At 63.9% G+C, this 24,269-nt stretch overlaps 2 protein-coding genes across 3 annotated transcripts; both read left to right on the top strand.

Moving 5' to 3' along the window:
• Positions 1 to 47: 47 nt before the first annotated feature.
• On the top strand, positions 48 to 10,973 carry INSRR (insulin receptor related receptor). 2 transcript variants are annotated; one of them, XM_068995480.1, is made up of 22 exons: positions 48 to 141; positions 1,858 to 2,409; positions 3,575 to 3,887; positions 3,983 to 4,125; positions 4,384 to 4,528; positions 4,612 to 4,826; positions 4,893 to 5,019; positions 5,143 to 5,381; positions 5,459 to 5,626; positions 5,735 to 5,924; positions 6,048 to 6,089; positions 6,199 to 6,464; positions 6,601 to 6,737; positions 6,964 to 7,129; positions 8,384 to 8,492; positions 8,614 to 8,684; positions 9,282 to 9,511; positions 9,590 to 9,700; positions 9,800 to 9,959; positions 10,044 to 10,173; positions 10,242 to 10,376; positions 10,518 to 10,973. In XM_068995480.1, exons 1-22 carry the CDS (start codon positions 48 to 50, stop codon positions 10,780 to 10,782), a joined length of 4,008 nt encoding a protein of 1,335 aa, XP_068851581.1. In that variant the 3' UTR covers positions 10,783 to 10,973. The 2 variants fall into 2 exon arrangements, with proteins under 2 accessions (XP_068851581.1, XP_068851582.1); XM_068995481.1 differs by having other exon boundaries at positions 77 to 141; positions 10,044 to 10,168; positions 10,518 to 10,761.
• A 1,599-nt stretch (positions 10,974 to 12,572) lies between these two features.
• On the top strand, positions 12,573 to 21,350 carry NTRK1 (neurotrophic receptor tyrosine kinase 1). The gene is made up of 17 exons (XM_068995256.1): positions 12,573 to 12,760; positions 14,541 to 14,615; positions 14,767 to 14,838; positions 15,322 to 15,390; positions 15,679 to 15,833; positions 15,954 to 16,102; positions 16,258 to 16,381; positions 16,462 to 16,791; positions 17,006 to 17,023; positions 17,161 to 17,219; positions 17,497 to 17,599; positions 17,952 to 18,098; positions 18,189 to 18,319; positions 18,388 to 18,560; positions 19,907 to 20,147; positions 20,534 to 20,692; positions 20,778 to 21,350. The coding sequence occupies exons 1-17, from the start codon at positions 12,573 to 12,575 to the stop codon at positions 20,961 to 20,963; spliced, it is 2,379 nt and encodes a 792-aa protein (XP_068851357.1). The 3' UTR covers positions 20,964 to 21,350.
• Positions 21,351 to 24,269: the final 2,919 nt, after the last annotated feature.

The following is a 24,269-nucleotide window of genomic DNA, read 5'->3' as shown; positions in this document are numbered from 1 at the left end:
GCGCCCGAGGTGGGACGGGGACGGGGCCCTGGGGGTCCCGCTCGGGCATGGGGCCGAGGGCTCTGGGTGCCCCGCGGCTGGGGGTGATGTTGCTGGTCCTTGGCCACCTCCCGCTGCCCCCCGTGCGGGCTCCCTCCGAAAGTAAGTGCTTGGGAGGGGGTGGCCGGGAGCGGGGTGGGGGGTGCTTGCTTGGGGGGGTCAGTTCTGGGGCGGGGGGCTGCCTGGTGGTGCGTGGGTTCGGAGGTCTGCAAGAGACGAGCCCTGAGGCAAAGCTCTTTGGGTGTTCCCTGTCGGGGTTTGCCGCCGTGGCAGCACCCCCAGTGCTGCAGATCCCCCGTTTTGGGCAGGAGGGACAGAGCGTGGGACCCCCCCCCCCCGCCATTGCTGGGGTGGGATGAGGGGAGCGTAGTGGGGGGCTTGGCCGGAGATGGGGGCATCAGTGCCTCAGCCCCACCGGGATGGTGGAAAGTTGTCACAGGAGTCGGGAGCGCTGCTCCCTGCGTGGCTGCTGGGGTGGGAAAGGTTGGGGAGGGGGTGCCGTGGTGGGGAGGGGGCAGCTGTGGGTCCTGGGTTTCATGGCCACAACAGGGGACAGCTGAGGGTACCAGGAGGGTTTGTCGTTTGTCCTGCCTTCCCCTCTCCCTGCCACCCGTGCCTCAGTTTCCCCATCACCGAGGGGCTGTGCTGGGGGATGGGAGCAATGGAGGAATGAAGCACCCGAGAGTTGCCCAAGGGACACAGCTCACTGTGCCTGCTCCCACCTGGGACCCCCGTCCTCTGCCTGTCCTCCCAGGGGCGCGGGGACCCCTCTCCCCTTACAGGGTGACTTTGCAAGGTCAGGGAGGTGACGGTGGCAGTGGGGGCTGTAACCCTCGGGGTTGGTGCTGCACTCACGGCCGGTCCCACAGGAGGGTGGAGGGACCCTCCTGTCCTCACGGGGAGGGGACAGGGCTCCCAGTGAGGGGCTGAAGCTGCTGCGGTGCTGGGGTGAGGGGCTACGGGCAGCTGCCAGAGCCACAGTGCCCGTGGGGCCGCAGTGCCCACGGGTCACGGGTGACACCAAGAGGGGAAAAACGCCGCCGGGCATGAGGCCACAAGGACACGGCCATGAGCCTCTGGCCCAGGCTGGCAGCAGGCAGAGGAGGGGGGAACCACGCACCTGATCCCCTCCGGGACCCGCACCTGGTTTCTGGCTGGGGATGCTGTCAGTGGGAAGCTCTTTGCTTATCCTGGCTCTTGCATCCCTGCCGGATTCAGGAGGCAGGAGGTGCTGGGGCTCATGCTGCCCATTTCTGGGTGGAAAAGCCCCAGGACAGCCAATGTGCGGCCGGGGCAGCACCACATGGACACCTGTGGTAGCCTTGCGTGCCCCATTACCTGTCTGGGCACGAGGGGCAGTTAATGGGGATGACCTCGCTGGAGCTGCCACTCCCTGGGTAACCGCGTGCCCATGAGTGGGGATGTCCATGAGTGGGGACATCCACGAGCCCCCACAGCTGCCCCACAACTTGGGGAAGGGGAAAAGCCATCCGCACCCCCAGGCAGGTTCCCCCAGGGTGGGCAGCAGGGCTGGGACGTGGTCCTGGGGCTGACACGGGGCAAGGCAGGCGCCCAGCCTGCCAGGCCTCGTTAGCATCGCTGCTGATGGACACGCCGTGCCCCGGAGAGCCGCAGCGCGCCGGCTGCTGTCAGAGCTGCTCGCGTCTCCCCGGCTGCCCAAACCAATTCCAGCCGTGCTTGACAGGCAGCGTTGGGATATTAAACCCCCGCGAGCATCACCTGGGGGATCCCTGGGTGGGTGTGGGGGGCAGCTGCCCCGTCCCTGCTGCCCATGGGGTCCCCCTCTCGCCACCCCAGTCTGCGGCAGCATGGACATCCGCAATGACGTCTCCCAGCTCCGGAAGCTGGAGAACTGCTCCATCATCGAAGGCAACCTGCAGATCCTGCTGATGTTCACCACGGGTGCCGAGGACTTTCGGGGGCTCAGCTTCCCTCGCCTGCTCATGATCACGGAGTACCTGCTCCTTTTCCGTGTCTACGGGCTGGAGAGCCTGCGGGATCTCTTCCCCAACCTCTCCGTCATCCGCGGCACCAACCTCTTCTTCAGCTACGCCTTGGTCATCTTTGAGATGCCACACCTGCGGGACGTGGGGCTGCACAGCCTGGGCCACATCCTCCGCGGGTCAGTCCGCATTGAGCGCAACCAGGAGCTCTGCCACCTCTCCACCATCGACTGGGGGCTGCTGCTGCCCGACACCGGGGACAGCACCTACATTGTGGGCAATAAGTTGGCTGAAGAGTGTGCCGACGTGTGCCCGGGCATTCTGGATGTGGAGAAGCCATGTGTGCAGACCAGTGTCAATGGACAGCTGGATTATCGCTGCTGGACCTCCAGCTACTGCCAGAAAGGTGGGTGCTAGTGGTGCGGGGCCCAGTTGTGCCGGCTGCTTTTCTGGGATGGTGCTGGTTTGCACTGTGGGGCAAACTGGGAGGGCACTGGAGGAGGCTGGTGGAGCCAGCAGGGAATGGCAGGCCCAGCATGCAGCTGTCGCTCCCCTGCTGCTGGGGACGTGCCGTGCCAGCAGCATGGTGGGGTAACCAGATCCACGCTGTATCATCCTCCGAGGAGAGGCCAGCTCCCGGCTGCTGTGTTTTCCCAGCGGCGAGGTAAATACAGGCCCCTCCTGAGCTCGTTTGCTGTAAACAGGAGACCTGGTAATGGAATATGTACTATAAACACAGATCCTTATCGGGGCTGCAACCTCGGCTGTGGCCCCGGCCCGGCTGCACTGGGCAGATGGGGTTCAGCATGGCCGAGCCCCACCTCGTCCACCTCTCTGTCCTGCTGTCCCTCCATGCAGCCCCTCGTCCACCCATCCAGCTGCTCACTCAGCCACCCATCAGCCCACCTGCCCGGCCAGCCCCTCATCACCTAGCCATCCATCTGTTCCTCCATCCCTTTGTGCATCCCTCCATCAGTGCTGCCATGCATCCCTCAATCCATCCCTACCTCCCTGTATCCCTCCCTGCATACCCATATCCTTCCCTTCCTCCCTCTATTGTTGCATGCCCACATCCCAATATCCCTCCTGTCCCTGCATCCCTCCATCCCTGCATCACATCCCTCCCTCCATCCCTGCATCCCTGCATCCCTGCATCCCTGCATCCCTGCATCCCTGCATCCCTCCATCCCTCCATCCCTGCATCCCTCCATCCCTGCATCCCTGCATCCCTGCATCCCTCCATCCCTCCATCCCTGCATCCCTGCATCCCTCCATCCCTCCATCCATCCATCCATCCCTGCATCCCTCCATCCCTCCATCCCTGCATCACACTCCTCCCTTCATCCCGCCATCCATCCCACCCTCCATCCCTGCATCCCTCCATCTATCTCTCCATCCCACCCTCACTCCTGTTTCCCCCCAGCCCTGGAGGATGCCAGCAGCCCCCCCAACCCTTCCCACCTCTCTCCTCTCCCCCGTCTACGCCCGACCCCGCTCCCAGCTATGCTGCCCCAGGCTGGGCTCTGTGCCCGTTGGTCCCTCGTGCCCATGTGCCGTGTCTCCCCTCTCAGTGTGCCCGTGCGGTGCGGGCTCGGCGTGCACGGCAGCGGGCGAGTGCTGCCACGCCGAGTGCCTGGGGGGCTGCGGCCGCCCCCGCGACAGCCGGGCCTGCGTCGCCTGCCGCCACTTCCACTTCAACGGGCACTGCCTGCCCTCGTGCCCGCCCCGCACCTACGAGTATGAGGGCTGGCGCTGCGTCACCGCCGAGTACTGCGCCAGCCTCCGCAAGGTCTCCGACAACCCCCGCGATGCCTCCAAGTTCGTCATCCACCAGCGACAGTGCCTGTCCGAGTGTCCCTCAGGATACACCAGGAATGAGAGCAGGTGGGGGGGTCCCCAGTGCCCCCAGTGTCCCCAGCGTAGGCATGGTGGTGGCACGTTGGCCGGCTCACATCCCATCCCTGTCACCCTGCCCACAGCATGTTCTGCCACAAGTGCGAGGGGCTGTGTCCCAAGGAGTGCAAGGTGGGCACCAAGACCATCGATTCGACGCAGGCAGCACAGGAGCTGGGGGGCTGCACCCTCATCGAGGGGAACCTCATCCTCAACATCCGCCGGGGCTGTGAGTGTTTAAAGGCGCAGAAAGGCACAAAATTGATTTCCTGGGCATAAAGCAGCAATAGGGTTGGGTTAGCGATAGGGGATACACATCATAAAGTCACCCCAAGACATTGTGCCAGACCTGGCCCTGCCTCTGCCACCCTGGGTGGGAGACCTGCTGCAGAGGACAGGGGGTGGACAAAGGGGGTCTTTTCCCTTGCAGAGTGAATTAATGGGGAGGTGCCCCTCTCCCTGAGCTCATGCAGTGTGTCATTCCCAGATAACCTGGCCTCGGAGCTGCAGAGCAGCCTGGGGCTCATCGAGACCATCACAGGCTTCCTGAAGATCAAACACTCCTTCGCCCTCGTCTCCTTGTCCTTCTTCAAGAACCTCAAGCTGATCCGTGGTGACTCCATGGTGGACGGGTGAGGACGGTGTGGTTTTGGGGGGGACATGTGGCTCTGAAGGTGCCCTTGGCCACCGCCTCCATCCACATCTCCTCCCCCAGGAATTACACCCTGTACGTCCTGGACAACCAGAACCTGCAGCAGCTCTGGGACTGGAGCCACCATATCCTCTCCATCCCCGTGGGCAAGATGTACTTCGCATTCAATCCCAAGCTGTGCCTGGCCGAGATCTATCGCATGGAGGAGGTGACGGGCACCAAGGGGCGGCAGAACAAGGCAGAGATCAACCCTCGCACCAATGGGGACCGGGCATCCTGTGAGTACGGGGATGGGGACAACCGGCAGCGCCGTGACCCTGCCTGAGCCCCGCCTCCCCCCACAGGTAAGACCCAGACCCTGCGCTTCATCTCCAACGTCACCGAGTCCGACCGCATCTTCCTCAAGTGGGAGCGGTACCGGCCGCCCGAGTACCGGGACCTCCTCAGCTTCATTGTCTACTACAAGGAGTCGTAAGTGCTCCCTGCTGCCCTCTTGTCCCCATTGTGGAGGGCTTGGGACAGCCCATGGTGTCCTTTGTTCCTGCTGGACACCCAGGGGTCCCGGAACCCTCCCTGATGCCTGGTGTGGGACAGACCCTTCCAGAACGTGTCAGAGTATGTGGGGCAGGATGCCTGTGGGGCCCAGAGCTGGAATGTGCTGGACGTGGATCTGCCACTGAGCAGCGAGCAGGAGCCAGGGGTGACGCTGCTCAACCTCCGTCCCTGGACCCAATACGCCATCTTCGTGCGCGCCATCACCCTCACCACGGCCGAGGAAGGACGCAACTACGGGGCACAGAGCGAGGTGGTTTACATCCGCACCATGCCAGCAGGTAAGGGGCTGGCAGAGCGCTGGGGATGCCCATGGTGGACCCCCCAGGAAAGACTGACCACCCCTGTGTCATCCCAGCCCCGACGGTGCCCCGGGACGTCATCTCCATGTCCAACTCTTCCTCCCACATCGTGGTGCGTTGGAAGCCGCCCACGCAACGCAACGGCAACATCACCTACTACCTGGTGCTGTGGCAGCAGCTGGCCGAGGACATGGAGCTCTACATCAACGACTACTGCCACAAAGGTGAGGCCCAGGGCAGGGCAGGGCCAGCGCAGCAGCCAAGGATGCCAGTGGAACAGGGATTTTCCCATTGAGCCAGGCCCTGCCAGCCCTGCCCGTTGCTGCCCATAGGCCTGAAGCTGCCCACCAGCAGCGCAGACACACGCTTCGGGTTTGGGGATGGTCCCGAGGGGGAGCAGGATGCGGAGGAGCGGTGCTGCCCCTGCCGCCCCACTGACGGGCAGCTCCGCATGGAGGGCGAAGCAGAGTCCTTCCAGAAGAAGTTTGAGAACTTCCTCCACAATTCCATCACCATCCCCAGGTGCCATCTGGGGGGAGTCCCTGATTTGGGGGGCTCCCCCAGGCTGGGTGCGTGGGTCTGCCTGGGTGGGGGATCCAGTGGCTGCTCCTGGCAGACCCTTTAACTGATTTCCCGCTGTCTCAGGCCACCCTGGAAGGTGACGTCCATTAATAAGAACCCACAGAGGTGAGCTGGGACCACACCAGCCTGGGGGGATCTCCCCTCCCCTGATTGATTGTGGGGGAAAATCCCAGCACCTTGACTCCCCACCACCTCCTCTCCCCATGTCCTGCAGGACCCCAAAGCAGCGCAGGGACGTGGTGGCCGTCACATCCCCGGCCAACGCCTCCTCAGCGGAGCCGCTGGCCCCGAGCCGCCCTGGAGGCGAGCCCAAACCGGACTTCCAGATCTTCGAGGACAAGGTGGTGCGTGACCGGGCGGTGCTGTCGCGGCTGCGCCACTTCACCGAGTACCGCATCGACATCCACGCCTGCAACCACGCCGCGCACACCGTGGGCTGCAGCGCCGCCACCTTCGTCTTCGCCAGGACCATGCCCGAGTGTGCGTCCCCAGCCTCCTCCCTTCCAAACCCCATGGTTTGGGATGTGCTGGGATGTTGTTGAGATGGGGCATTAGCAGAGGGTTGGGGGCCAGGTGATGCCCCCCAGGAGCTGACCCGCTCTGTGCCCCTCTCCAGTGCAAGCTGACAACATTCCTGGCAATGTCACGTGGGAGCCGGCTGGCAAGAACAGCGTCCTGCTGCGCTGGGAAGAGCCCAGGAACCCCAACGGGCTCATCCTCAAGTATGAGATTAAGTACAGCCGGGAGAGTGAGGTGAGGACCCCCTGTGGCATCCCCTGCCTGGCCCCACCAGGTCTGGTTACAGGGGCACAGCACCCATCCCATCCCATCCCATCCCATCCCATCCCATCCCATCCCATCCCATCCCATCCCATCCCATCCCATCCCATCCCATCCCATCCCATCCATCTCTCTCCCAAGGCTTACACATGGCTGGGGGGATGAAGCCCCTTTGCCACCCCCACATTGTCCCCTCCAGGAGGTCACCACTGTTGTCTGTGTTTCACGCCACCGATACTCCAAGTATGGGGGCGTCCACCTGGCTCTGCTCCAGCCAGGGAACTACTCGGCCAAAGTCCGGGCCACCTCGCTGGCTGGCAATGGCTCATGGACGGGGCTCGTCAAGTTTTACATCCTGGGTCCAGGTACCTGTGGGGAACAGGGGGACATCAACAGGAACCCCGGTGGGCACGGAGGGGGGCGGCTCTGGGGCTGGGGAGCTGGGGCTCAGAGGGTGCTGCTGGATCAGGGCACTGGGGAATCGGGCTGTGCTGCTGGGATGGGATGTACGGGGTCAGGGGATGCTGCTGGGCTGGGCTGCTGAAGATGGGAGTTGGTGGTGGACTGGGGAGCTGAGGGATCGAGGGATGATCCTGGCCTGAGACACCAGAGCATCAACGAATCACAGAATCATTTGGGTTGGAAAAGGCCTCCGAGACCAGCGAGTCCAATTGTTCCCTCAGCACTGCCAAGGCCACCACTAACCCATGTCCCCAGGTGCCACATCCACATGTCTGTTAAATCCCCCCAGGGACGGGGACTTCACCACTGCCCTGGGCAGCCTGCTCCAATGCTTTCCATTTCTCCCCAATATCCAATCTAAACCTCCCCTGGCACAGCTTGAGGCCATTTCCTCTTGTCCTGTCCCTTGTTCCTTGGGAGCAGAGCCTGACCCCCACCTGGCTGCGCCCTCCTGTCAGGGAATTGTGGAGAGCCAGAAGGTCCCCCCTGAGCCTCCTTTTCTCCAGGCTGAGCCCCCCCAGCTCCCTCAGCTGCTCCTGCTGCTCCAAACCCATCCCCAGCTCTGTTCCCTTCTCTGGTCACATTCCAGCCCCTCCAGGTCTCTCTTGTCATGAGGGGTCCAAAACTGACCCCAGGATTTGAGGTCCCTCAGCAGTGCCCAGCACCCACTTCCTTCTCAGCTCTCCCTTGGGTGCTGATGGATTTATAGAAACACTTTTTACTGTCTCTTATGGCAGATTCAGTTCCAGTTGGGCTTTGGCCCTTCTAATTTTCATTCTTGTCCTGAGCTCCCTCAGATCCTCCTGAACTTCCCACCCCCTCTTCCAAAGGTCAGAACCTCTCCTTTTTCCCTGAGTTCCAGCCAAAGAGTTCTGCTCAGCCATGCTGGTCTTCTTCCCATCCTTCATCCGAGGATACTGCTGGATTGAGGAGCTGGGGGAGTGGGGGAAGCTGCTGGAGTTGGACACGGGGACAACAGGGTCTGCTGATGGATTGGGGGATCTGGAGGATTGGGGGATGCTCTGGGACAGGGACACACAGGTCTGGGGGAGCTGGGGGCTGCCCCTCTCCGGCCCAGTGGTGGTGGTGGGACAGGTGTCCCATGTGAGATGGGATGAGTGCCCGGACCCTGATCCACGGCCGCCTGCTCCCGGCAGCTGAGGAAGAGTCCAGCAGCTTCTACGTCCTGCTCACCGTCACGCCTGTGGTGCTCATGGTGCTCATCTCCTGCCTGGCCGTCTTCGTCTTCTTCTACAACAAGAAGAGGTAACGACCCCCTTGCACCCCCAGGGCTGGGCTGGGGCAGGGTCCGGCCGAACCGGGGCTGGGAGGGGCTGGGAAGGGCTGGGGGGAGGCAGCAGCTCCGAGCGCTGCCCACCCCTGGCAGGAACAATGACGGGTACCCCAGCGGGACTCTCTACGCCTCCGTCAACCCCGAGTACTTCAGCGCTTCGGACAGTACGTGGGGACGTGGGGACAGGCAGGGGCCACCCCGAGGGGCCACTGAGCCTTTTGTTTGCTGGCATTACACTGGAGGGGACAGGGATGGGATGGGGTGAGAATGGGATGGGAATGGGATGGAGATGAGTATGGGGGTGGGGATGGAGATGGAGGTGGGAATGGGAATGGGATGGGGATGGAGATGGGGACAGGGAGGAGGATGGTCATGGGATGAAGACAGGAATGAGAATGGGATGGAGATGAAGATGGGGATGGGGATGGAGATGGGGATGGGGACAGGGAGGAGGATGGTGGTGAAATGGAGATGAGGATGAGAATGATGATGGGATGGAGATGGGAATGGGACTGGGAATGGGAATGGGAATGGCAGAGGGATGGGGATAGGGAGGAGGATGGTGATGAATTGGAGAAGGGAATGAGAAAGGGATGGTGATGAGGATGGGAATGGGATGGAGATGGGGATGGGGACAGGGACTAGGATGGTGATGACACGGAGATGAGGATGGGGATGGGGATGGGATGAAGATGAGGATGGGGATGCAGATGGGGTTAGTTACAGTGATGGGGATGGGGTGATCCCCGCTCACCCCACAGTGTACATGCCTGACGAGTGGGAGGTGTCCCGGGAGAAGATCACAGTGATACGGGAGCTGGGACAGGGCTCCTTTGGGATGGTGTATGAGGGGGTGGCGCTGGGGCTGGTCGCGGAGGGAGAGGAGACCAAGGTGGCCCTGAAGACAGTCAACGAATTGGCCACCATGCGGGAGCGCATCGAGTTCCTCAACGAGGCCTCTGTCATGAAAGCCTTCAAGTGCCACCACGTGGTAGGTGGGCAGCTGAGGGGGAGGGAGGGGACATGGGGGGTCTGGCCACTCACATGCCAGCCCTCTTTGTCCCTGCAGGTCCGTCTGCTCGGCGTTGTATCCCAGGGCCAGCCAGCTTTGGTCATCATGGAGCTGATGACACGTGGGGACCTGAAGAGCTACCTGCGGTCACTCAGGCCTGAGGCCGAGGTGAGGAGCTGGGCACGTGCCAGGAAAAGGGACACCCACCCTGTTCCGGGAGGGTGCCGGCGTGCCCCTGCCCCAGCCCTGACTCTGTGCACGGTGCAGAACAACCCCGGGCTGCCACCACCATCGCTCAAGGACATGATCCAGATGGCGGGGGAGATCGCCGATGGCATGGCCTACCTCAACGCCAACAAGTTCGTGCACCGGGACCTGGCTGCCCGCAACTGCATGGTGTCCGAGGATTTCACTGTCAAGATCGGAGGTGGGTGGGCAGTGGCGGGCAGGCTGTGCCAGCCCTGTGTCTCCTGCTGCTCACACCTTCCTCCTTCTCTTCCTCCTCCACCAGATTTCGGCATGACCCGGGATATCTATGAGACGGATTATTACCGGAAAGGGGGCAAGGGGCTGCTCCCTGTGCGCTGGATGTCACCCGAGGCGCTCAAGGATGGCATCTTCAACACGCAGTCTGACGTCTGGTGGGTGCTGAGGTGGGCAGAGCCGGGGGGATTTGGGGATCCCCAGCTGAGCAGTGGTGCTCCGGCAGGTCCTTCGGGGTGGTGCTGTGGGAGATCGCCACGCTGGCCGAGCAGCCCTACCAGGGCATGTCCAACGAGCAGGTCCTGCGCTTTGTCATGGACAACGGCATCCTGGAGCGGCCCGAGAACTGCCCCGACAAGCTGTGAGTGCTGGGGGACACCCCCTCACAGCCCCAGCCTCCCGTGGGAAAGGCTGGAAGGGGAAATCCTGGTCTCTGCAGTGCTGGGAGGGCCGTGGGGGGCTGGAGTCCCACAAACCCTCTCTCTGTGCCCTCTCTCCACAGCCACGAGCTGATGTGCCTGTGCTGGCAGCAGAACCCACGCCAGCGCCCCTCCTTCATCCAGCTCCTGGAGCGCATCAAGGACCACATGGCGCCTGCTTTCCGCACCCTCTCCTTCTTCTACAGCCCCGAAAATGGCCATCACGGCTCAGCAGAACCCTCTGACACCGAGATGGAACCATCCCCTGAGGAGGATGAGCCCCCCGCATCCCCCCTGCCCACACGCAAGGACCGCAGCCCAGGCCAGCTCCCCAACGGGACAGCCTGACTCTGAGCCCGGGGTGTCCTCGGACCCCCGCTGGACTCTGCACCCCACACCCTTCTCCGGCCATCCCCCCACTGCTGGGACCCCCCCCGCATTATTTATTGCTTCCAAGGGCCCAGCCGAGGAGTGGGTGCCTTGGGAAGAGGGTGGCAGCACAAGGCAAGGATGTTCCATGGGGTGCATTTTCCCTGAAAATAAATTGGGGGTGCTCCAAGTCAGGGGGAGGGAGTGGGGGGCTGGTGGCCGGGAAGAGAACACCCCAGGCTTTCCTTACTTTTTTTTTGGGTGGGGGGGGATAATGTGGGTGTGGGAATGGGTAGCAGGGTTTGGCATTTGGGGTCCCACATCAACCTGCCTCTGTCATCGCTCCCCAGCCGCCTGGCAAACAGACCAGCAACCCCCGTGACCCCCACACCTTCTACAGATGGGGAAACTGAGTCACGGGGCAGCCCTGCAGCGGGACAAGCCTGGGGTTGCCCCGATGTCTCTCCCCAGTCCCCTGCACTGGGACCAGTGCCGAGGCCGTGCTGGTCCACGGAAGGGGCGTCACTGTCTGATCTGCGGCTGTGGGATGAGCACGAATAAAGGGGATGAAGTTCAGCTGTGATAGTGCCTGGCTCGGGGGGATCGCGGAGTGGGGGGACGGCACACGGGGCTTCCCACTCCCCACGCCGCCAGCCGCATCTGCATCCTGCGGCTTTGCCCTGCGGTGCCCAAACCGGGGGCGTTTCTTGAGAAAAACGTCAAGGCAGTGGAATTTAGGAGGATGTGGCAACAGCCACTGGCCCGCTCTGCCGGGAGGGGGGCCCGCTGGGGTGTCCAGTGGGGCCCCACGGGAGGTCACCCCAAGGGAACCGTGGCCCCATGGGTGCCGCTGGAGGCTGGCGGTGGAGATGCGCCGAGGGCTGAGCCACGGGGGAAGGCTGCGGGCTGAGGACGTGCTAAGCTCAGCGCACAGATAAACCACCCCCGGCGCGCTTCCGAGCAAGCTCGGGGACAAACAGCGTCCGGGCAGGGATGGGGCGCCCCGGGGTGGGGCGTTGGGTGCAAACCAGTCCCGTCCTGCCCCACCTCGGGAAGGGGGAGGAGGAGGTGGGTCCTGGTCGAAGGTGACAGCTGGGGACAGGCCCACTGTGCCACCAAACGTCCCCTCGTCTCCAGCATCTCTGCGCCCCAGTGTGGCGGAGTGCTGGGCAAGAGCCTGAGCCGGGAGAGCCCATCCTGCCTCGAGATTTGGGAGCACGGTCGGGGGGGGGCTGTGACAGCTTGGGGGTCTCGAGGTGGCCCTCGAGCCCTGTCCCTGATACCGCAGCTCTGAGCCAGGCTCTGGAGCGGCTGTGTGTGTCTGTGTGTACATGCGTGTGCACGGGTGTGCCCCGGCAATTCTGGGGGTGCCAGTGGTGGGGTGGATCCACTTGGGGGGGCTGGGGGTGCAGGTATAGGGTGCCAGCGTGCAGGCAGGGCTCAGGCAGGGCGCAGGGGTCTAAGCAGGGCGCGGACAGGGCACAGATGGGCTCCGTGGTCGGTGCCTGTGCGCGGAATCCCTCTGTCCCGGGTCGGAGTCTTCCCGGTGCCGGTGAATCACGGCCGGGGGGGTCTCGGGCCGGGGCGGGGGCGGTGCCGGGGCGGGGGGAGCCGCCGGCCCCTCCCGGGAGGCCGATCCCTGCGTTGCTTTTAAGCCCCGCACGGCCCCGTGCTCGGGCTGCCGGGCAAGTGCGAGGGAGGGAGGCACCGGCAGCAGCGGCGCCGGCACCGGGTCCAGGACCGGGACCGGCCCCGGGACCGGCCCCGCGATGCCGCCGCTGCCCGCCTGGCTCTGCCTGGCCGCGCTGCTCCTGCCCCTGTCCCTGCCAGCCCCGGGCGCTGCCGGTCCCTGCCCCCGGCACTGCCGCTGCCCCTCGGCCGGGGTCCTGCTCTGCCGGGAGCCCGACACCGTGGGCAGCCTGGCCCCGCTGCTGGAAACAGGCAGCTTCACCGACGTGTGAGTGGGGCCGGGGGCGATGGGGCGGGGGGCCGGGGTGATGGAGCTCAGACACCGGGCAGAGGGGCTGGGAGCGATGGGACAGCACGGTGGAGCTGGGAGTGACGGAGCCTGGGGATGGGGATGGCGGGGCTGGGGGTGCTGGAGCTGCGGGTGACAGAGCTCAGGGACCAGGCGGAGGAGCTGCGGGTGACGGGGTTGAGGGATGCGGTGATGGGGATGGGGCAGCGGTGGAGTTGGCGGTGACAGAGCTCGGCGATGGAGACGATGGGGCTGGGAGTGACGGATTTTGGGGACTGGGCAGAGCGGTTGGGAATGATGGGGCTGGGGGTGATGGGGCTGGGGGTGACAGAGCTCAGGGACCAGGCGGAGGGGCTGGGAGTGATGGGGCTGGTGATGATGTGGCTGGGGCAGCAGAGCTGAGGGACTGAACAGTGGGGTGGTGGGGATGGAGGTGACGGCTCGGGGACAGGATGGCGGGGCTGGGCTGGAGCAGCGATGGAGCAGGGATCACCAGATGGGCTGGGATCCCTGTGGGGCGAGCGCCTGCTTGGCGGGAGGCATTTGGGGCTGCAAAGATGGGGTGGGGGGCTGCAGCATCCCCCCAGGGAGCAAGTGAGGGGCTGGGGGCAGCTCTTCACCCCCTCCTCCGGCGATGCCAACCACAGCAACACGCTGAGGGTGCAGCAGGGACCCCGGGCAGGGAGCACCCATAGCGTGCTGGGCAGGGCAGGGCTGTGGGGAGCCGCTTATCCCCATCCTATTGGGGCCGTCACTGTGCCCTGGGGCCTGCGGGTTGGCATGCTGGGGGGACACACCCCAAATTTGCTGGTTTGGGGCATCTACTCTGCTCCCACTCATTCCCCTGCTCCGGGATGTGGGGTGGGGAGAAGAGAGCTGGAGCGAGCAGGGATGAGGAGGTTGCTGGGAGCACGGGATGCTGCAGGATACCAAAGCGCCCCAATTCCTGGGTTTTCTCCCCACCACAGCCCTGCCTGTGCCGCATTGCTGGGGACTGGCTGCGGTGTGTCCGTGCCTCAGTTTCCCCACGTGCCAGGGGATGCTGCGCTACAGGCACTGCCAGCTCTTTGTTCGCTGGCTGGCGGGGTGGGGTGGGTGGTGGTGGGGATGGTGGTCCCCGAGAGACCCCCAGCCATCCCACTGCCCCAGCCGCTCTCGTCCCATCCCCACAGGGGTCAGTGGGACCAAAACCCCCCTGGTGAGGATCTGAACCCCAGTTAACCAGCCCTTGTGATTTGGGGTTCACAGCAGCAGCCTGTGGGGTGGGGCCGGGAAAAACCCTGCACCTGCTCCCAAAGGGGCTTTTCTTCACCTCCTGCCTGGAGAAAAGGGTGGGGGAACAGTGACAGCGGTGCCCCTGTCACAGTGCAGGACACCATGGCGTGCGAGAAAAGGTGGGGACCCATGGCGTGAATGGGGCTGAGACCCAGCAAACTCATTCTGTGGGTGAGACCACGGGCTCCAAGTGGTGACTCAGCACGGACCCCACATGGTTTGCACTGACGGGGGGCTCAGCACCATCGGGATCACCTGCTGCCATCCCCCCCCTTCCCAGCTCATCCCAGGGGAAACCGAGGCACAGCGGGGCAGCTCAGCTCCACCTTTGTCCCCATCCCCAGCTGTGGGCTGTACTGCAGGCGCAGCCGGGGGGGTGGGAGAGCTGTGCCCCTCTCAATCCCCCTCACCCCACGTTTTGCCAACAGCCCCTGGCATGAGGGGTCCTGGGCTGCTACCCTGACCCCCCTCCTTTGCCTTCCAGCATCATTGAGAACCAGCAGGCGCTGACGACCTTGACCCGAGCTGACACCAGGATGCTGCAGGACCTCAGGAGCCTGTGAGCACCCCGGGGTGGGGTCCCTGCACAGGGAAATGGGGGAGGGGAGCTGGTGGGCCAGGGATCCCCAGAGCTCAATCCCACTGCAAGGAGGCACAGGGGATGGATTCAGGATCCACGGTGCAGGTGCTCAGCCCTTCCCTCCTTCCAGCACCATCTCCAGGTCGGGGCTGCAGCACATCTCTGCTGACGCCTTCGTGGACACCCTCAGGCTGAGCCACGTGTGAGTCTCCCCTTCCCCACTTCCCCCCCTCAACACCCTCCCCCCGTTTGGGGATCAGCCCACCCATCCCCGCGGGCGCTGGCCCCGGTGCAGGGTGGCCGGTCCCCGCGCCCGGGCACGATCGATGGTGTCCCGCCGCCCACGGGCACATCAGCCCGGCCGGGGGGGCTCCGCTGCTGAGTGGGAAACCATCGATCTGGGCACGAGTGCGGGCAGCTGCCAGCCCCGCCGGGAGCCCTGTGCTGAGCCGGTGTGGGAGGGGTCCCCCGAGAGCCGGAGGGACCCTGTCCTGGGGTGCACGGGGCTCCCCCCTGCAGGGAGGTGCCTGAGGACTGGTGGCACGCCTGGCAGAGCTGGTTTTGCTCGGTCACGGTGTGACAGCGGTGGCCCCGGTGCTGCCCCATGCCCTGGCCGGACCCTCTGCAGAGATGTTGGATGGGAGTTTGAGTGGGAAGGGGTGGCTGATGGGGTTTGTCCCAACAGGAATCTTTCCTCCAATGCACTGCACAGCCTTTCCTGGAAAACCTTCCAGCATCTGCCCCTGCAAGAGCTGTGAGTGATGAGCGAGAGGGGGGAGGTGGGTGCGGAGTATCTCCCACTGGGGATGTACCCCTCAAGTGACACAGAGGCAGGGACAGGGCTAGGGGTGCAGTGAGATGGTGGCTCTCACATCCATGGGTGTGGGGACAAGGACAGGGGTGGCACACAGGGCACATGTGACACAAAGCCGGGGGCTGGGGGTGCCCAGGTGCAGCCTTGGCTGCCTCCGTTGGGACAAACACAAATGTGTGGGGCCTGGAGCCCTTCTGAGCCCGAGATCTGTTCCCTGCTCCATCTCAGCATCTTGGTGGGAAATCCCTTCAACTGCTCCTGTGGCCTCCGCTGGCTGCAGCTGTGGCAGAATGGCAGCCGGGCCGAAGTGGGGAACCAGTCCCTGGGCTGCTGGGAGGGCAGCGTGCTGGTGCCCCTGGAGAGCCAGGTCTTCCACGCCTGTGGTACGTGGCTGGGGACCCGGATGGCTTTGGCTCCTGGGTTTGTCCCCTGTCCTGAGCCGTTTGGCTGGGGATAGCGTGGGACACGGGGGTACATGTGGCTCACCCTTCCTGCCCCTGCAGAGCCCCCGACCGTCCGCATCGAGCCCCCCGAGGTGGTGCTGCGCCAAGGGGACAGTGTCAACCTCACCTGCCACATCAGTGCCAACCCACCGGCCACCGCAGAGTGGGTGGTCTCCGACGTGAGACCCGAGCTGCTCGTTGTCACCAAGGCAAGCTCAGCCTTCCTGGGGTATGGCCAGTGACCCTCCCAGCAGCACTGACCCCCCCCAGCATCCTGTCACAGGTGGGGTGGGCATGGGAGGATGCAGGACCTGGCCAGGCTTGGGGGTGTCCTTTGCTCAGCCCGTCCTGGTACTGCCTGCAGCTCTCAGACCAGATCATCCTGGAGATCAACAACGTCTCCTCCAACCTCAACCACAAGGACCTGACATGCTGGGCAGAGAACGTGGTGGGGCCGGCAGAGGACAGCGTGATGCTGAACGTCACCTGTGAGCAGTCCAGAAGGGGCTGGGGTGGGCGCTGGGTGAGGGGTCTGGCTCGGGAACCCACCCAGCTCTGTCTCCCCCAGTTCCCCCCGTGATCCTGCTGCTAGACAAAGCCATTCCCCGGCATTCCTGGTGCATCCCCTTCTCCGTGGATGGCAACCCCGTGCCCAGCATCCGCTGGCTCTTCAACGGCACGAAGCTGGTTGAGGGACGCTACATCCACACCCTCATCATGGAGTACGAGCACAACTCCACCGTCCTCCACGGCTGCCTCCAGCTCAACCGCCCCACCCACGTCAACAACGGCAACTACACCCTGCTGGTCCGCAACCCCCTGGGCTCGGCCGCCCGCAGCGTCCAGGGGCGGTTCATGGACAACCCCTTCAGCTTCAGCCCCGAGGAGCCCATCCCCGGTAGGTGCCAGTGGGGGCTGCCCGGGGTGTCCCCTGTCTTACAGAGGAGATGTGTCACGCCTGGTGTGCAGAACGGGTTGCATCGGGCTCTGCCTGCTGTCAACACAAGCCCTGGTGTGCCTCAGTTTCCCCAGGGATGAGAGGGGAAGGATGGGGCACTCCCACCTGAGGAATAATGAGTGTTTCTCCTTTCTCTCCCTTTGGGCTGCTCCAGTGTCTCTGTCCCCACCGGGTGAGTGGCCAGGATTGCTGCCCCAGCCCCCCCAGACTGGGCATTCCAGCCACCCCTCAGGGCTCATCCTGGGGTATCCAGGGCTGCTTCAGGGGATGGGGACCCCACACTCATCCTACACCTTCTCCCTGCCCCAGGCACCAGGAACAGCTCACTGGAGGGGCCTGTGGAGACAACGGATGAGCACACGCTTGGGGTGAGGAGATGCTCTGCAGATGCTCTGTATCCCTCCTCCGGGATGGGAGGACCAGGACGCCTGCAAGAGGGTGGGACAAACCCCTAGGGGACAGCCAAGGCAGCACCGAGCGGGATGGGGGATACGGTGGGGATGAAGGACAGAGTGTCAGCGCCTCAGTTTTCCCTGTGGTGTCACCTGGGGCTTGTAATCATCTCATGGGTTTGTTCCCATCCTACGGGCTGGGAAAAGGGACCTGGTGGGATCTCAACCTGAGCCCTATCCCCACTGCCACCAGGTCTCGGTGGCTGTGGCTCTGGCTGTGTTCGCCTGCCTCTCCCTCTCTGTCATGCTCATCCTGCTCAACAAGTGCGGGCGCCGGTCCAAGTTTGGCATTAACCGTGAGTGCCCCCAGGCTGGTGACTCGATATTTGGGCTGTGACACGGGGACAGCCCGGTTCCCACATCCCTGGGGCAGCCGCAGCTGTGTCGGGCACCTGGGTTGGGACACAGGTGTGGGAAGAGGGACCGAGGGTGGGGGACACCCGTGGAGGGGTGCTGGCTCCCCTGGGAGCGTGGGCAGCAGCTGCTAATTCACTCCTGGAATGGATTCAGCCTCTAAATGGTTTTGATCGGGCTGCCTGGCCCCCAGGGGCTGCACGGGCGGGGGGTTGCTCGGCAGAGCCTGGCACTGGCTGCACAGGCTGGGGGGGCTGGGGGACCCCCTGATGGCCTTGTCCTTGTCCCCACAAGGTTCAGCGGTGCTGGCCCAAGAGGATGACCTGGCCATGTCCCTGCACTTCATGAACCTGGGCAGCAGCCCCCTTTCCTCGGCTGAGAGCAAACTGGAGGGGCTGAAGAGCAACTTCATCGAGAACCCCCAGTATTTCTGCAACGCCTGTAAGGGTTGGGTTGGGGACTGCGGTCCCCGAGCATCCCCCCGTGCTCATGCCCGACCCGGGGGGCACTGATGGGTGGGGGTCCCCCCAGGCGTGCACCACGTGCAGCGGCGGGACATCGTGCTGAAGTGGGAGCTGGGCGAGGGTGCCTTCGGGAAGGTTTTCTTGGCTGAGTGCTACAACCTCCTCCCGGAGCAGGAGAAGATGCTGGTGGCTGTGAAGGTGAGGAGGGGATACGACGTGGGCGTGAGGGGGTCTGTGGGGGTGTCACTGATGCCGTGTGCCCCCAGGCGCTGAAGGAGGTGACAGAAAGCGCCCGCTTGGATTTCCAACGCGAAGCCGAGCTGCTGACGGTGCTGCAGCACGAGCACATCGTCAAGTTCTACGGCGTCTGCACCGAGGGCGAGCCCCTCATCATGGTCTTCGAGTACATGAAACACGGCGACCTCAACCGCTTCCTCAGGTGGGCCGGGGGGGGACAGGAGCCCCTCATCTGCCGCTCCATCAGCGCAGCCAGCCTGCTCCCTGCTAATGCAGCCCTCCTTGCAATATTGATTAGATTAGCTGTCTGAGAGGCTTAAATAGAGAGAGATTGGCCATCAGCTGGAATAAGCAGAGACTTTTCGATTGCCCCCCCAGGTATTGCTGCTAGACGGGGGGGGCTGCCAGAGGCATCGCTTTAGTGGCCGCGCGAGGAGCTCTGAGACGTGGCTTTTATGATTATTGTTATGGGAGTTGGCATTAATGGTTCTGCCGAGCAGAGCTCCCCCAGCCCCCGGCCACGGCCGCCCTGGCCGGGCTGTCAGCCGCGCTCGGCATCAAAGGCACCGAGGGGCTGCAGGCGGCCGGAGCTGTGCTGGCCCCCGGCCGGGCTCGCACGCCCCACTTCACACGCGCTGCCACTTTCACACCCGCCCTGCGCGCCCCGACACGCTGCCTTCGTACCCGACACGCTGCCTTCGTACCCGACACGCTGCCTTCGTACCCGACACACTGCCTTCGTACCCGACACGCTGCCTTCGTACCCGACACACTGCCTTCGTACCCGACACGCTGCCTTCGTACCCGACACGCTGCCTTCCACCCCAACACGCTGCCTTCGTACCCGACACGCTGCCTTGTGGCCTGACACGCTGCCTTCCACCCCAACACACTGCCTTTGTACCTGACAAGCTGCCTTTGTACCCTACACACTGCCTTCCACCCCCACACGCTGCCTCCCACCCTCACACGCTGCCTCCCACCCCCACACGCTGCCTCCCACCCCCACACGCTGCCTTCCACCCCACACGCTGCCTTCCGCGGGGGGACAGCCCACGTGTGTGCACAAGCATGTGTGCCCTCCCCGTGTGCATGCCCAGGTGTGCACACACAGACCCCCCTGTTCACACCCGTGGGCACACCCCTCCCCTGGGAGTGTGCAACCCCTCCTGGACACGCACACAAGCGCGTGCTCTTCCCCCGTGCACGCACATGCGTGTCAGCACATGTCCCCTCCCTGGCACACACGGGCACACGTCCCTGCCTTTCCCTTGTGTGCCTGTGTGCCAGGGAAGGATGCACACGTGTGTGTGCGCGCTCGTTCTTCCCCCGTGTGCGTGCACACGCGTGTGCACACCCTTCTCTGTGAACACAAGGGCTTGCCCGCGCCTGGTATCTGTGCACACACGTGTGAACTCCTTTCCCCACGTGCAAACCCTTCTCTAGATTCACCCCTTTCCCTCGCCCAGGGAGCACAGCCGTCCCCCTGCCTTTGCCCACCCTCTCCCACACACGTCCTGCGCTCCAAGCAGCCCCTCTGCCCCGCAGGTCCCACGGCCCCGATGCCAAGATCCTGGAGCAGGGCCCGGGCCAGCCCCGGGGGCCGCTGGCGCTGGGTCACATGCTGCACATCGCCACGCAGATCGCCTCGGGCATGGTCTACCTCGCCTCCCTCCACTTTGTGCACCGGGACTTGGCCACCCGCAACTGCCTCGTGGGCCATGACCTGGTGGTGAAGATCGGGGATTTCGGCATGTCCCGGGACATCTACAGCACTGACTATTACCGGGTGAGCTGTTCCCTCTCTCCTCTCCGCTCTGTGATGGGCTGGGAGGCCACGCTCGATTTTCCCTCGTGGCTGCTGCCTCCCACCCCTTCTCCATCCATATTTAACCACAGAATGGGTTGGGCTGGAAAGGATGTTTGGAAGCCATCCAGCTCAACCTGCAGGGACACTTCCCACAAGAACAGGTTGCTTGCTCCAAACCCTGACCTTGAATACCTCCAGGGATGGGGCAGCCACAGCTTCTCTGGGCAGCCTGTGCCAGGGCATCACCGCTCTCAGAGTAAAAAATATCTTCCTTATACCTAACCTGGGGCTTCATGAGTGGGGCCAGGGATGGGGGAAGGGAAACGGGAGGGTCCCTGCCTTGCTGACAGCCCCACTGTGGGCAGGTGGGGGGCAGGACCATGCTGCCCATCCGCTGGATGCCTCCCGAGAGCATCCTGTATCGTAAATTCACCACCGAGAGCGATATCTGGAGCTTCGGCGTGGTGCTCTGGGAGATCTTCACCTACGGGAAGCAGCCCTGGTACCAGCTCTCCAACACCGAGGTGGGCGAGCGGGGCAAGGAGGATGGTAACAGCCCCCCAGGGGTACCCAGAGCGTGGGATCCCATCTCCATCCCTGTTCCCGCAGGCCATCGAGTGCATCACTCAGGGGCGGGAGCTGGAGCGGCCCCGCACGTGTCCCTCCGAGGTCTATGCCATCATGCAGAGCTGCTGGCACCGGGAGCCCCAGCAGCGCCGGCCCATCAAGGAGATCCACAGCCGCCTCCAGGCCCTCGTCAAGACCCCCCCTGTCTACCTGGACATCCTGGGCTGAGTGGGGACCCCCAGCCACCCTCTGCTCCCTGCTGTTCCCCTGCCCCGCCTGCTGCCCAGGGACATGGCCCCACAGAGCCCTGGACTGATGCCCCAAGGCAGAAGAAGCCCGAAACCTTATTTATAGTGGAAAATGCCAACCCACTCCCGCGGGGGCTGGTGGGCTGGGCTGGGGGATCCCCAGGGCTGTGGCCCCCGGTTTGTGGCCCTGCTGTCTGGCTCCTTGGCACTCCCACAGCGCTGGGATGGAGGCTCTTAGCTGATGTGGGTTGGCTCAGGGGGGGCAGAGCTGGGAGCCCCCCAGCAAGGGGTCTGTGCCAGTGCAGGAGCTGAGGGGCTCAGCTCTCCGGGGGAGTTGGGGTGCCCCACGCTCGCCCGCTCTGCAGCGAAACCAGTCAATAATAAACTGTGTCTCCCCCGCACTGGGCCCTGCGTGCTCTGGGGTGTTGGCTGGGCACGGGGGACGGGGGGATTTGGGGGAGAAAGAGGGGCTTTTTACATCAGGGAAGCTGCCCTGTCTGGGGGAGAGGAACTGGAGAGGAGGTGCTGCCCCAGGGATGCCAGGATGTGGGGACAGTGTGTGCCCAGGAACCTGGGACACAGGGGTCACAGGTGCCCAGGATGCCATGTTTTGCTCCCAGGGACCTGAGCCCGGTGCAGGGATGGTGTCCTCATCCCCAGCCCAGAAAGGGACGGTTTTGGCTGTGCCATGAGGACCACCTTGAGCAGCGTTTCAGGGATGCTTGTGCCATAGCCAGGCCTGGGGCACCCGAGTCTCCTCACCAAGGACTCCACGGGGAGGATGGGACTTTGCAGCACGAATCCAACACCCATCCCCCCTAAAGAGTGACATCCTCCCTTCCCTGTGTCCTCACATTGGAACCAGAGGGTTATCACATGCCCTGTAGCGTCCACTCCATCATCCTTCCTCAGGCTCTCCAGCCGCCTTGGTAATGGTTGAGACCTGGATTTGACCATAATGGAGCTGAATTGATTTCATCTGGATAATTAGGCAGCACAGGCAGAGCCCTGGCAGCTCCTTTGTTACCCCCTGTGACCCAAGATAAGCAGGAGTAAAGTGGGGTCGCTGGGGAAACTGAGGCACAGCACAAGCTGGGAGTAGTCAGGGGGTCTGTGGCGGGTGCTGAGGGGCTTGGGGCTGGCAGGGCAGCTGGCTGTGCCCAGTGGCTGGGGCTGGATGTGGCACAAGGACAACTGGAGGGAATGGGAGCCATCCCCAGCGCCTGGTAGCCCCCAGCCTGTAACGCATCCCAAAGCCCTGCAGCGGGGTCAGGCCCCTCTGGCCGGCCCTGGATCTTTGCCGAGAGTCCCGCCCTGGGAAATGGGGAGCTGGCACGGGCAGGGTCCGGCTCTGCTGGAGCTCTGCCTGGCTGGCAGAGCCCCCCACCTGCTTCCTTGGGGTCTCTAATCGCTGCCCACGCTGATTTATGGCCTTTTTCCCTCTTATCTAATTTGAGGAAGGAACTAGATTACAACCTTGAGCTTTTCCAGCCCCATGCTGGAGATTGCCGCAGAGCAGTGCCCCAAAAGAGACCGTGTGTAGTGGTGACACCCCCTCTCCAAACAGGGTGGGCTTTCCTGCACCCGCCCCTCAGATTCCTTCATGGGGTGACGCTGCCTCAATTTCCCCGTGCCTCAGTTTCCCCCTTAGAGTGGCCAGGGAAGAGTTAAGGTTCACCCCGCGATCGATTTTATCCCCCGCCCTCCTGGCGAAGTTTCTCCATTTCACGGCTCCGGGGGGAGCGGTAATGGACTCTGGCAATGAGGTAATTAACGGCTCCGCTCCCGGGCGAAGCTGCCGCCCCAGCGGCACCGGGGCCTGGCCCTGCTCACCCGGGTTCAGCAGGGCTGGGGGGTCCCGGACCCGATTCTGCCTCGTGCAGCCAACGCAGCTGCTGGTGGTCCCCAGCCACATCCTGCCCCGGGGGTCCCATCCCGGCTGTGCCACCCTCCTGCGCCCTGGTGCCACCGGCTCAGACAATGGCAGGGTTGGGTCTGCTCTTTAGAGGGTCCCACTCCCTCCCAGAAGCTCCTAAGGGGACGCCAGGCCCCCTCTAAGAGGATCAGTCGTGTGTTTGGGGTTCCCTTCCTGATGGGGTGGATGTTTAGGGGAGCTGAGAATCCAGCTGGGTCCTGGCACTGAGAGGGATGGACCCCGCACAGCCCCAGCCACACCAAAGTGCACTTGAGGGTCTCCGTCCTCTCTGGCTCTAAGGGTCCCGGGGGGGCTGCAAAGGCATCTCGGCACCGAAGTGCCACTGGAGTGTCCCCGAGCAACATTTCCCCACCGCCCTGGGGACACCTTAAAAAGCATTGGAGGGCGGGTCACTTCCCCACCAGATCCTCAGCTCCGGATGTCCCCGGCTTGTCCCATCTCCGATATCCTTTCCTATACCAGGACGCCGCAGCCCCCACGTTCTCGATGCCCACCCCTGCTCCGGGAAGCGCCGTTTTGGGGTGGCCACAGCGGGGCCCCAGCTGCGGGTGGGCTTGATCCTAATGGAGACCCGGAGAGGGGGACGGGGAGGGGGGCGGGCAGCTGAGTCTCCCTGGGACGTGAAAATCGTTGTGAGTGATTAGAGCTGTTCCTGTAACGAGCAGAGCAATTAACGGCGCCTCGGGAGCCGCGGAGGCCGCTAATGTGTGCTGGGGGTGTGGGGCGGCTGGGCAGGGGGGCCCGTGGTGCTGAGCTGCCTGGGCGGGGGTCCCGGATTCGGGGGGACACGCGGTGACACGGGGATCTCGGGATGCGAGGAGGTGGTCAGGAGTCCGGGATATAATTGTGATACACGGTCTGGATCCGGGGATGCAGAGCTGGTGGATGGCTGAGAATCCGGGGATGTAGGGGTGATGCAAGGCCAGGGATCCCAGGATACGGGGGTGATGTATCCCAGAGATCCTGGGATGCAGGGGAACACATGGCCAGGGATCCTGCAATGTGGGGCTGGGGTGTCTGGGGTGCAGGGGTGACTCGTGCCTGTGATCCTGGGATGTGGGGATCACGTGTGCCCAGGATGCAGGGACAATGTGTGCCCAGAATGTGGGGGGGATGTGTACCTGGGATTTGGGGACGCAGGGATGGTATGTCCCTGGGACACAGGGAGGATGTCTCTGGGATGCCAGGATGCAGGGATGCTGTGCCCGGGATGTTGGGATGCAGGGATGATGTGTCCCTGGGATGCAGGGATGCCGTGCCCGGGATGTTGGGCACCAGCCCTGGGCTCTCCTCTGCTGCCAGCAGCTGCTGCCCTGAAGCCAAAGCACACCCTGGTCCCCACATCCCCTC

This window comes from Aphelocoma coerulescens, chromosome 25 (genome assembly GCF_041296385.1).
Source record: "Aphelocoma coerulescens isolate FSJ_1873_10779 chromosome 25, UR_Acoe_1.0, whole genome shotgun sequence".
Lineage (NCBI taxonomy): Eukaryota > Metazoa > Chordata > Aves > Passeriformes > Corvidae > Aphelocoma > Aphelocoma coerulescens.
The sequence above is the reverse complement of the archived record's forward strand: the minus strand, read 5'-3'. Positions and strand labels throughout refer to the sequence as shown.

Bases quoted from the DNA above. Each gene is read 5' to 3' on its own strand.
- INSRR (XM_068995480.1), top strand. From the start codon at position 48: ATGGGGCCGAGGGCTCTGGGTGCCCCGCGGCTGGGGGTGATGTTGCTG. The intron at 4,529-4,611 runs GTGAGGACGGTG...CTCCTCCCCCAG, and splicing joins GGTGACTCCATGGTGGACGG to GAATTACACCCTGTACGTCC. The intron at 5,925-6,047 runs GTGCCATCTGGG...CCGCTGTCTCAG, and splicing joins AATTCCATCACCATCCCCAG to GCCACCCTGGAAGGTGACGT.
- NTRK1 (XM_068995256.1), top strand. From the start codon at position 12,573: ATGCCGCCGCTGCCCGCCTGGCTCTGCCTGGCCGCGCTGCTCCTGCCC. The intron at 16,103-16,257 runs GCAAGCTCAGCC...TACTGCCTGCAG, and splicing joins AGCTGCTCGTTGTCACCAAG to CTCTCAGACCAGATCATCCT. The intron at 18,099-18,188 runs GTAAGGGTTGGG...GGGTCCCCCCAG, and splicing joins CCAGTATTTCTGCAACGCCT to GCGTGCACCACGTGCAGCGG.